Here is a 12,738-nt window from a genome sequence, read left to right on the forward strand (position 1 = left end):
CCACTTCTTCCTAATCCAATCATCTGTCGATGGACATTTGGGTTGTTTCCATGTCTTGGCTATTGTGAATAGTGCTGCAATGAACATGCAGGTGCATGTGTCTTTTCTTTTAAGCTTTTTTTTTTAGGGCTGCATCCATGGCATATGGAGGTTCCCAGGCTAGGGGTCGAATTGGAGCTGTAGCTTCTGCCCTACACTATAGCTCACGGCAACTCCAGATCCTTAACCCACTGAGTGAGGCCAGGGATTGAACCTACGTCCTCATGGGCCTTAGTCAGATCCATTTCCACTGCACCACAACAGGAACTCCTAAAAAAAAATCTTTAAACATGATGATTTGCTAGTTAGGTGCCTGACAAATGATAAGATGCTCAATGAGGTTAGAGGTACTGATGTCAGACGGGATATAGACCAAGTCTTTCCACACTGAGCGATAGCGCAAAAACAAAACAAGAGATGCTTTCCAGTCTCTCTAGGGTTCAAACTATAAGCGATTTAGCTAGATTTGGTGACCGGAGGAAAGAAACACATAATCGCTGTGTCTAGGTGTTGTAAATGTGTAACTAACAGGTTAATATTTGATGGGGTTAGTCAAGTGCAGATGTGCACAGCTTTTCTAGGCAGTGTTTCCAGTTGGATTTGTGAGGCTTCATGACTACGAACCCCTTTTACTTTCCTAGGGTGCGAGGCAGGATTTTCTCCCCATGAGGGGTGAGAAGAGGGGTGTAAGGATGTTCGCTCCTAATTATTGCTGGACCTACTGGGCGCCGTGGGGATGAGGGGTGGTCATGAAAAGAAGCTGAGTTTTCAAAGTCATCAGCCAAACATTCTCCGTGCTGAGGAAAGAAGGGGGGGTGGGCCCCATGGGAGAGAGGAGGGGGGTCTAGCTTTCCTGGGGTGGAGAGGGGGTCTGGCCAAAGCCGGAAGGTCCTGCTGGGCCTCTGCATTTTCTTTCTCGCTCACACTGGACCTTTTGGAAAACTCCTTGAGACCCACTGGCTTTTTCTCTACTTTAGTCTTGGTCTTTACTGTGTCAGCACCACCATCCCTTCTGATCTCCTGCCACCAGCTTCTAATTTCATGATTCTTCATCCCTGGTGACCGTGACTCCCTGGTTGAGGGTCCTCTAATGGTCTGTAAGTTAACACGGCCTAAAGAGCCGCGCCCTGTCCAGTCCCGTCCCATCTCCACACTCAAGCCAACCGGGCCTCCTGCCGTGTCACACGCTCTGTGCTGTGACCCTGCAGGGTCCCATCACTCTGTCCCTCGGCATCTTTCCTCCCCTTACCTAAACCTCACTCACTTGGTCTCCCGCTTACTCTCCCCTGCTTTCCAAAAACCCTTCAGAGAAACCTGTCCCCTGCACCCCACCCCCCCAGACTCTGCTGGCTTCCCCAGTCACCGTGAACACCTGTAGTTCCCTCTGCTGTCCTTCTCCTGAGAGATCTGATCCACCTGTCCTCCCCCTTAGGTCATCCAGTCCGCGCCAACCGTGTGCTCCACTTTACCGCTGTGTTTGTGGCACCTGCAGACACGCACTCAGTGTTTACTGCATGAACCTTAAGTAAAAAAGTGTTAAGGGGCGTCCCTCGCGCCCAGGCTCCTTTGTCCCTGATGGTAGGTAGGTCTCTGAAAGTAACATCTCTGAGTTAGTAATGAGCCTTTTGGCAAATAATCACTTCTGTATTCTTTCTTTTTTCTTTTTATAACCGCATCTGTGGCATGTTGAATTTCCAGGGCTAGGGGTCAAATCAAAGGTGCAGGTGAGGCCTACGCTGCAACCATAGCGACACCAGATCCTTAACCCACTGAGGGAGGCCAGGGATCGAACCTACATCTTCACCGACACTTCGTTGGGTTTTTAACCCAGTAAGCCACAACGGGAACTCTTTTTTTTTTTTTCTTTTTTTTCTTTTTTTTCTTTTTTTTCTTTTTTGGTCTGTGACATATGCAAGTTCCAGGCCAGGGATCAAATCTGAGCCACAGCTGTGATCAGAGTCACTGAAGTCAGGTCCTTAACCATTGCGCCACAGCAGGAATTCCCTCTTTATTCTTGAGTTAAAAGTTGGTTCCAATGAGATTTTGAATTTTATTTTCTAATGATGTCCTAAGAAATAAAGCTTACACAGCACAGATTGACCTGCTTTCTAGGGATAATTGAGCAATATTCCTTATCAAATAGACTTAACTCTTTTTTTAAAATGTAACTTGGCTGTTAACTCTCTTCCTTTGAAAAGGTCACTCCTAGCAGGTAAGAAAAAGTATTCCTCCCTTCTCTGTTTAGTCACGGCCATGGGGGCAGGTAAGTGTGTGAATTCCCAGCCAGGGATCCTGTGTGAAATCCAGGCCCTGCAGGTTATGTACAGAGAGCCCCTGAGCTTCCTGTGGAGAGGGGACCCTAGGCTTCCGGGAGCACATCCGAAACTGACCCCTGATACTGGAAAATGAGGCTCCGTGTGGTTTTCTTATCTCTAGGCCTAAGGTGGATTCAATATATTAAAGTTTGAGGCCCTCAGGAAAATTCCTGCCTGGATTCCTGGGTAGAAAGTGGCGTTTGGTGTACGTGTGCTTTGTTTATGTGGCGCTGTTTATGCGCATTCCAGGGATCACTAACAAAGGCCTCTGGGTGGAAAACCCCCATGAAAGTGGATTTGAAAGTGGCCGTATCAGCTGCAGGTTTAGCCAGACCTCAGGGACTCCGCATTTAGTGAAAGCCCTGTGTCATCAATTTGTGTTCAGCCAACCTTATATGGAGAGAAAAGGCAGCTTAGTCAACCGTGCAGAAAAGGGCAAAAGAGGAGTTCCCATCGTCGTGCAGCGGAAACGAATCTGACTAGCATCCATGAGGACGCAGGTTTGATCCCTGGCCTCTCTCAGTGGATTAAGGATCCCGTGTTGCTGTGAGCTGTGGTGTAGGTCGCAGATGTGGCTCGGATCCTGTGTTGCTGTGGCTGTGGCGTAGGCCAGTGGCTATATGATTAGACCCTTAGCCTGGGAACCTCCATATGCCATGGGTGTGGCACTAAAAAGACAAAAAACAAAAACAAAGACAAAAAAAACCAAAAAGGCAAAAGAAATATGAGGGATTTCACTGGGGGGAAGATTTTAAATTTTATACAGTAGCAGAGAATCCCTCACTTTTCCTATATTGAAGGTTTGTCAACACACCTGTTTGTCAAGATACCCAGGCCTGTTTGTTAACACACAGCTGGTGAATTGGACCAGCTTGTGTTCATTTGCTGGGGATGCCATGGCACATACCTAAGACCTGGGAGCTTAAACCCCAGAGATTTATTAGCAAACAGTTCTGGAAGCTGGAATCCAAGATGCAGGCACTGGCAGTGCTGATTGCTTCTGAGGCCTCTCTATCTGGCTGGCAAATGGCCATCTTCTGCCTTTGACCTCTCAGGCTTGGTCCGTATATGTCTCTGTCCTAATCTCCTCTTCTTAAAAAGACACCAGTCAGATGGGATTAGGGCCCACCCCTATGCCTCACTTGATCTTGATTATCTCCTTACAGACCCTATTTCCAGATATAGTCCCATTCTGGGGTACCAAGGGGTTAGGATTGGAGCATATGAACTTGGGGACACACAGTGCAGCCAATAATGAGACTTAAGTGAAAACGAATTGCAATTCGAGGCTTCACGGCATCCTCTTCCTCTTTTGCGTATTACATCTCACAGTCCCTTCCTTGATTTGTTTCCTAGTCTCTAATCTGGGGACCCAGTGAACTGAGAGGTTAGGAGAACAGTGCCCAGCTTCAAGCTGAGGGCCTTGATCATGATAAACAATTTCTCCCAGAAGGGCTCATTCTGAAGTGTTCCCACTGTGGTTGTTGTTCTGCTGGGATCTTTTTGTCACCCGTGACTACGTTTTCCATCTCAAAGCCGACCGGGGTTTTTGATGGAAGTGCAAGAAGATGGTATTGACATAATTGCTGCTGGTTCAGACTGGGTTGGTACCACCACGTGCTCGGCTGGGGGTTTCATTCTCTTTCTTTGCCATCTGTAGAAGTGTGATTTACATATTGGTACTTTGGGGTCCTGGGAAGGTTATGTAATATTTCTTTGCTGTGGTTTCCTCATCTGTAAAGTATGGAAAGAAACGATGACTAGTTCATAAGAAGAACGTAGTTGGAAGAGTTTGCCGAGCTCATGATTCTAATAAAACACTTAGCATTGTCCCTGCCACAGCGAGTGCTGCATAGCCTTAGTTTTTATTTTATTTTATTTTATTTATTTATTTATTTATTATTATTATTATTATTATTTTTTTTTTTTTGCCTTTTTGCCATTTCTTGGGCCGCTCCCGAGGCATTTGGAGGTTCCCAGGTGAGGGGTCTAATTGGAGCTGTAGCCACCGGCCTACACCAGAGCCACAGCAACGTGGGATCCGAGCCACGTCTGTGACCTACACCACAGCTCACAGCAACGCTGGACCCTTAACCCACTGAGCAAGGCCAGGGATCAAACCCGCAACCTCATGGTTCCTAGTCAGATTCGTTAACTATTGAGCCATGACAGGAACTCCAGTTTTTATTTTTAATTGTTTATGAAAGCATGGTTGATTTACAATGTTGTGCCAATTCCTGCCATACAGCGACGTGACCCAGGCATACCTATAGCATTAGTTTTTCTTTCTTACACCTTCTCCATCCCCCCCTCTGCGCATCCTGAACTGTCACAACAGAAGCTGCACAGTTGACTGAAACACTTGCCACTGTGCCTGTTTAAACCTGAACCCAGTGCCCAAGTGGATGGAGGGGCCTTCCTCTGGGGTTAGAAAAACAAATGTCCGTGACCTTTGTGTGCGTGGACATCTGGGGGGAGTGTGGTGGGTACTAAGGACTCTGGAGGGGGACCCCTATTTTTTCATTGGGACCTGAAACTCGGTTGTTGGTCTTATAACCTCTTTAAGCATCAGTTTCCTTCCTTCCTTTCTTTCTTTTTGGCTTTTTAGGGCCACTCCCGAGGCACATGGAGCTTCCCAGGCTAGGGGTCAAATCGGAGCTATAGCTGCTGACCTACACCACAACCATGGCAACACGTAGGATCCAAGCTGCATCTGTGACCTACACCACAGCTCACAGCAAAGCCGGATCCTTAACCCACTGAGCGAGGCTGGGAATCGACCTGAGACCTCATGGATGCTAGTCAGATTTGTTTCCACTGAGCCAAGGCGGGAACTCCAGCATCCATTTCCAAATATGTAAAACGGGAACACAGGAACTTGAAACTCATGGGGTTGTTTGGGGTTAAATGAGATGATATACATGAAACTCTAAACACACCTGAGGTAAACCTGTTGGTTGTTTCCATTTTCAAGTGTGAAACTGGAAAACAGAAAGTAAGGCAGTCATTCCCTTGGTAAATGACCCTGACTTGCCTCCTTCTCAAGTGCCCTTGGCACCTACACACCATCTCACTCGGCACCTACATTTCATAAAATTTGTTTATAAGCGTGTTCCACAGTGGTCCACGTGCTCACAGAGTTCTCCTTGTATGATGAAAATATTTTCAAGCAGTTGGACAATGATGAGTCAAAATCAGGGTGTCCCCCCGCCAGCTGGCTTGGGCATCAGTATGAAAACCAAATGGAAAACTGTTTAGAACCTGTTCTATCATGTGGTTCTGGGACATTGCTGGATCTTTGCGAAGGTGACTGACCTCCCCCAAGCTATAAAAACATGCTATATAAAGACTCTGGTGTTCTTCAGGACTAGTTCTAGAGGAGACATAGCAATATGAGTTTCCAGGTAGTTCTGAGAAGTGTTTGGCTTTTCAGTATAGTAAATTGGAGTTCCTGTCATGGCTCAGCAGTAATGAACCCAACTACTATCCATGAGGACGAGGGTTCAATCCCTGGCCTCACTCAGTGGGTTAAGGATCTGGCATTGCTGTGAACTGTGGTGTAGGTTGCAGATGTGGCTCGGATCCCTAGTCACTGTGGCTATGGTGTAGGCTGGCAGCTGCACCTCCAATTCAAACCCTGGCCTGGGAACTTCCATATGCTGGATATGGCCCTAAAAAAAGCAAAAAATATAGCAAATTAAAAAATACAAATCATGGAATATAAGAATTATGGAATATATGAATTAAAAATCAGGGGAAAGTTTTAAAAAAATAAATTTCCAAAAAGGAAAAAAAAATCCATGTAATTATGTTCATAGGATAATTTTCTGGAGATGTTTATGTAGGGCCAAAATAGCCTTTGCCTATTTTAATTTTTAAAAGTGGTTAAGTTGATAAAGATGATTGTCAGTTTTTAAACATTGGACATTAAGTTCCAGATACAAGCATTCATAACAGGTACGCAGTTCCTGATTTTCCTCATTATTGAAATCTGAGAACATTATTTTGCTTTTCACGTGTTTTAGAAACAGTGAATGTTCTAGAGGAAGATTGCACTGGGACATGGAGTGTCTACATATCACACTTAGGTCACTTGCAGACTAAATTTTGGGGCGGGAATTTCTTGTTGGTGAAGAGAATTTTTATAATTTATAATTTTATAATTTCTTAATATTAATTTATAATTTTACCTCTAAAATTATCCTTCCCAGGGAATAATTCAGTAGATGAATGTAAAACATTTTGGTTTATGATGGGTTAATTTTCAGGAGCTCTTGTGTTCCTGGAATGGGTGAGGACTAAGATGGGCAGGAGCTTCAAGCAAACAAAAACCCAACAAGCCCAGAGTCAATAGAGTTGGAATCATCCAGCATGTAGCCTTTTCCGACTGGCTTCTTTCACCTAGTGATAGGTATTTAAGCTTCCTCCATGTCTTTTTGTGGCATGAGAGCTCATTTTTAAGAATTTTACTGAATGATATTCCATTGTAGGGATGTATCAACTTCACTCATCCATTCACCTACACAAGTTTTCAGCTCCTCTGGGTGAATTCCAAGGGGCAGGATTGTTGGGTGGCATGGTAAGAGTGTACTTTGTTTTGTGAAAAACTGCCGCATTGTCTTCCAAAGCAGCTGGACCATTTTGCATTCCCACCAGCACTGATCAGGAGTTCCAGTTGCTCCATATCCTCACCAGCATTTGGTGTTGTCAGTGTTTGGTATTTTAACCATTGTGATAGGTGTGCAGTGGTCTGACTTTTTCTCCCATTCAGATGTGTTATCTCCAGGTCAGTATGTGAGAAATGCATTTAACTCCACTACTAATTAAACAAATACAACTATTATTCATAACCGTAATCGAGAAAAAAAAGACCTTGGAAAGGAAAACAAGCACTTATGTTAATATCAATACTGTTAATAATAGAAATAATAATGCACATTTACTTGTGAGTATTTTGTTAGTTTATTTTGAAGACAAATGCCACCAGGAAAACATTCGCAAGATACATTCCTTTTCTTTTTTCTTTCTTCCTTTCTTTTTTTTTTTTTTTTTAAGGGCTACACCCAAGGCATATGGAAGTTCCCAGGCTAGGCATCGAATCAGAGCTGTAGCCACCAGGCCAGCCTACACCACAGCCACAGCAACCCCAGATCTGAGCCACTTCTGTGACCTACACACACCACTGCTGACGGCAACGCCAGATCCTTAACCCACTGAGGGAGACCAGGGGTCGAACCTGCGTCCTCATGGATACTAATCAGATTCATTTCTGCTGAGCCACTACAGGAACGCCACAAGATATAATTCTGATTAATACTTAGAAGCAGTTATCTTAGACAGCATTAAGAGACATTGGCCATCATACATCAAGGTTCTCAAGAGGCACTTTGGTTTTTGAGCACTTGCTGCTGATTCTTGATTGAGACTTTTCAGTGTCTTTGTTCCAGGTCTTCCGAGTTGCTTATGTCATCATCAAAGCTGCCAACTCCCCTCGCCCTGGAAACTGGATTTTGGAGCGCTCTCTGGATGGCATCGAGTTCAGCCCCTGGCAGTATTACGCCATCAGTGACACGGAATGTTTGACTCACTACAATATCACTCCGAGACGGGGGCCACCCACTTACAGGGCCGATGATGAAGTGATCTGCACCTCGTATTACTCCAGGCTGGTGCCCCTTGAGCACGGAGAGGTACTGCACCCCCGTGGGGAGGTCCCTTTCTTCATCAGGGCCCCCACCCCCCCAGTGACAACATAGCCATCCCTAGAGCCAGCATGGAACACTCACAACGTAGCTCTGGTACAGACCACAGAGAACACTTGTCTAACCGTCCAGCCGCTGTAGTTAAGCTGTCACTGGCTGGTGCCTAAGCTTGATGAATGTCCCCTAGCCCATTTTACTTTATTGCTTTCTTCCCTTCGAGGAGATCCCTCAGCCTTCACTCTGCTGCGATTTAATAGCTCCATCAGATCCTCCTTGAGCATCTTTCCCATAACACCAGGGTAACACTATTTGTTGCAGTATAAAAGAGGGCACGAAAATGCCTCTCAAAGACAGAGCTCCCAGTTTTTTCCCTGGAGGTGCTGAGGGCAGGAAACAGCTGTGAGGTATTCCAGCTCTGTGCTGCACACGCCGGGCTGTGCACACATCACATAGGCAGAGTGTAATCAAAAACAAGCCATGCCTTAGGAGCAGGCTTTGATGAGATCAAACTACAAAAACCCTGCAAGTGCTTTTCACAGCAGGATCTCTGCAGCAAGCCCTGCATAATTTCAAGAGCAGACATTCAGTGAGAGAAAGAGAGAGTGGGAGTTACAGACTTTCTGGCACTCCCCCCAGTCTATTGTTATTGTTATTATTAAAGTGGAATTGATTTACAGTGTTGTGCTAACTTCTGTGGTACAGCAGTGACTTAGTTTACATACATATACATGTATATATCTATATGTACATATGTAAACATATCTGTGCACACATCCTTTTTTTATATTATTTTCCATTGTGGTCTATCTTATGAGATTGGGTATAGTTCCCTGTGCTACACAGTAGGAACTTTCTGTGCTTTTATTTTTCTTTTTATGGCCGCACATATGGCATATGGAAGTTCCCAGGATGGGGTCACATCAGAGCTGCAGCTGCTGCCACAGCCACAGCAGCGTGGAATCTGAGCCACATCTACAACCTACACCATAGCTTGCAGCAATGCAGAATCCATAACCCTCTGAGTGAGGCCAGGGATCGAACCCAAATCCTCATGGATACTAGTTGGGTTCTTAACTCACTGAGCCACAATGGGAACTCCTGTTTATCCATTCTAAGTGTAATAGTTTCCCCAGTCTGTTCTTGACATTTAGAATTTGTGTAAGAGAAGCTACCGATACGTATTAAAATGTCCTTATCACACGGGGAAAAGTGGTCCTGTTTAAAGATTTCTGGCAATCTCTGAGCCGCTGAAATGAATAACTTCAATAAGCTGAATGCGGATTTTGGTCATGGAACTCACAATTGTCAAGGAATATTAGACAGATTTCTACTGGAACCTGGTCATTTGGTTTGGTTTTAGTTAAGATCTTTAAAGATTGTGTCCAGAATTTCAACAATCAGGGCTATTTTTTTTTGCAGGCTTAAAATAGGTATTCCTTCCTTTTGGTGTCTTTATCTTTAGATTCATACATCACTAATCAATGGCAGACCAAGCTCTGATGATCTTTCGCCCAAGCTGTTGGAATTTACCTCGGCACGGTATATCCGCCTGCGCTTACAGCGCATCCGAACCCTCAATGCCGATCTTATGACCCTTAGCCACCGGGACCCTAAAGACCTCGACCCTATTGTCACAAGACGGGTAAGTCTGGCGGGGGGGGCTCCTGACTGCTGAGAAAACTTTATGTTGTTTATGAGAAATACTCTCTCCCTGGTTGGCCTCTTCCTTTATTTTATTGACAGTCTTTAGATATGCCTTGTTAAAAATGCCACCTGTAAAGGAGGTGATGGTTCTGACTCGGCACCCTCAGGTCCCCGGGTCCCCACCGACCCTATAACATGGTCACACAGTGGATGTAGTGACCATTTCTTCCTCCTAATCTGACTCTACATCTGACTGAGCAAGTGAGTGATGCTGGGGTTTTTTTCACTTAAAAGAAAAATGTCCAACTTTGAGATACAAGCTATAGCTAGGAAAATATATGTTTATGTTCATTGTACACCAAATGTACAAAGCTAGTGGGGGCAGACATTTTCAAATCCCTTGGGTAAAGTCGGAGTGGGGTTATGAGTTACAGGATGGAGCATGTTTAGTTTTTAGGATTCTGCTAAGCCCTTTTAAAGGCAGTTGTGCATTTTATAAATCAGCAGTGGGTGAGGGCTCCCTATGTGCCACACACTGACATACTGGGGTGTTGCTCATTGTCATCTCAGCCTTGCTGCTGTGCATACAGTGGCCCATCCTCAGGGTTTGAATTTTAATTTCCTGATGACTAATGTGGAGCATTTACCTATTTGTACCTGATTACATTTTTATCCCTTTTTAAGTTGGATTATCTGTCTTGTCTTCTTATTCTGGGTTATAATGACTTTTTTTTTTTTTTTTGGCTGCCCCCAAAGTGTGTGGAAGTTCCCTGGCCAGGGATCGAACCCACACCACAGCAGCGACCTAAGTGAGCCATAGCTATGACAATGCTGGATCCTTAACCCACTGAGCCACCAGGGAACTCTATAAAGATCTTTATATATGGTGTGTACAAGTCCTTTGTCACAATACTGCAAATGCCTTTTTTTCTCTGTTCTGGTTTATCTCTTGATTATCCACTTTCCTAATTATGACTTTTGATGTGTAGAGGTTTTCATTTCGATAAAGTCCAATTTATCAATTTATTTTTTTCCTCTTAGAGTTAATGCTTTCTATGTCTTTGAAAAATATTTGCTTATCCCAAGTTTACAAAATTACTACAGGACATCTTCTTATAGTAGCTTTATAGTTTTAGATTTTGCAGCTATTATCCATTTCTAGTTAATTTTTGCCTTTGGTGTAAGGTAGAGGCCAAAATTCTTTTTCCCTCATGTGCTTGTACAATTGTTCCAGCACTGTTTGTTGAAAATATTTTTCCTTTTTCCCTTTAAATTGTTTTAGTGCCCTTTTGAAAATTACTTGACCTCATTATTGTGGGTGCATTTCAGGACTCTACTCTTCCAGTGTTCTATTTCTCTAGCCTTATGCCAATAACAGATTTTTTCGATGATGGTAATGAGTCTTGAAGTCAGGGACTGTAATAGTCCAGGTCAGGTCTTTTTCAAGGACGGAGTGGCTATTCCAAGGTTATTGTGTTTCCTTGTAAATTTTAGAATCAGTTTATTACTTTCTGCCAAGAAAAAAGAAATCTTGCTAAGATTTTCCCTGGGATTCCCCTGATTCTATAGATCAATTCAAGAGGAATTTTGGAAGACATTTTGACAGTATTGGATTATCCAATCCACAGACATATCTCCCCACTTATCTCCATCTTCTTTAACTCTTCTTGGCGAAGATCTATTATCTGTTTATCTTTTGTTCAGTTTATTTTTAAGTATTTCATGGTTTTGAAAGTTAGTGTTAGTAGTTTGCCTTCTAAAATTTACTTTCCATTTGTTCAGTGCTAGTGTATAGAAGTGCAATTCATTTTTGTGTATTGATTTTGTATATGGAGACATTGCTAAATTCACACACTCCAGTAGTTTGTGAAAAATTTTCTAGGTTCACAATCACATTATCTACAAATAAGGACTGTTTAGTTTTACTGTACACTCTGCTTGCTTTTAATTTATTTTTTTCTTGCATTACTGAACTGGCTCACACCTCCCATGAACACGTTGACCAGAAATGGTGAGAGCAGATTTTAAGAGGAAAACACTTCATCTATCACTGTTAGCTCCCGATTTTCCAGAGATGCCCCTTCATTAGCCTGAAGAAGTTCTCTTCTACTTTGTTGAGATTTCTTTGATGATGGTGTTGCTTTTTGTGCATCTAACGAAATAATCATATGCTTTTTCTCCTTTATTCTGTTAATGTGGTGATTCACATTTATTGATTTTTCTGTTAAATTAACTCTGGATCCCTGGGATAAATCCTACCTGGTCATGAGTTATTATCCTTTTCTTTTTTTTTTTTTGTCTTTTTTTTTGTTGTTGTTGTTGTTGTTGCTATTTCTTGGGCCACTCCCTCGGCATATGGAGGTTCCCAGGCTAGGGGTGAATCGGAGCCGTAGCCACCGGCCTACACCAGAGCCACAGCAACGCGGGATCCGAGCCGCGTCTGCAACCTACACCACAGCTCACGGCAACGCCGGATCATTAACCCACTGAGCAAGGGCAGGGACCGAACCCACAACCTCATGATTCCTACTCGGATTCGTTAACCACTGCGCCACGACAGGAACTCCATTATCCTTTTCTTATAGGGCTGTATTCAATTGAGGAATATTTTTTAGGGTTTTCAGTAGCATGGGTTTGAATATGCCTCAGTTTAAGATGCAGCCAAGTTGAGAAGTTCTTTTTAAATGACTTTGGTTTCTGTTGAGGAGTTAATTTGGACATTATTTATTTGAACTAAACATAGATATTTTATTTACATGTTATTGGGCATGAAATATAACTTGAAATGTATATCTATCTTTTAGATTAATGATAATAACTGAGATATTTGTTGGAGTGCCAACATTTTCTTCTCACTGAAACAAAGAGGTTTTCATTTTTGTGTGTAACTTTCTTTTTCCTTAGTACTACTATTCAATAAAAGACATTTCCATTGGAGGGATGTGTATTTGTTATGGCCACGCCAGTAGCTGTCCATGGGATAAAACTACCAAGGTGAGTTATAGCATTTCACAATTGCTAAAACCTCCAAATACAGG

At 43.4% G+C, this 12,738-nt stretch overlaps 1 protein-coding gene across 1 annotated transcript in view; it reads left to right on the forward strand.

Moving 5' to 3' along the window:
- LAMA1 (laminin subunit alpha 1) overlaps positions 1–12,738 on the forward strand; it is a 135,615-nt gene that overhangs the window by 35,993 nt on the left and 86,884 nt on the right. Inside the window, 3 exon segments of the mRNA XM_021096069.1 lie at positions 7,802–8,044; positions 9,519–9,698; positions 12,605–12,694. Of these exon segments, the coding sequence (XP_020951728.1) occupies positions 7,802–8,044; positions 9,519–9,698; positions 12,605–12,694 (513 nt within the window).

This window comes from Sus scrofa, chromosome 6 (assembly GCF_000003025.6).
Source record: "Sus scrofa isolate TJ Tabasco breed Duroc chromosome 6, Sscrofa11.1, whole genome shotgun sequence".
Taxonomy (NCBI): domain Eukaryota; kingdom Metazoa; phylum Chordata; class Mammalia; order Artiodactyla; family Suidae; genus Sus; species Sus scrofa.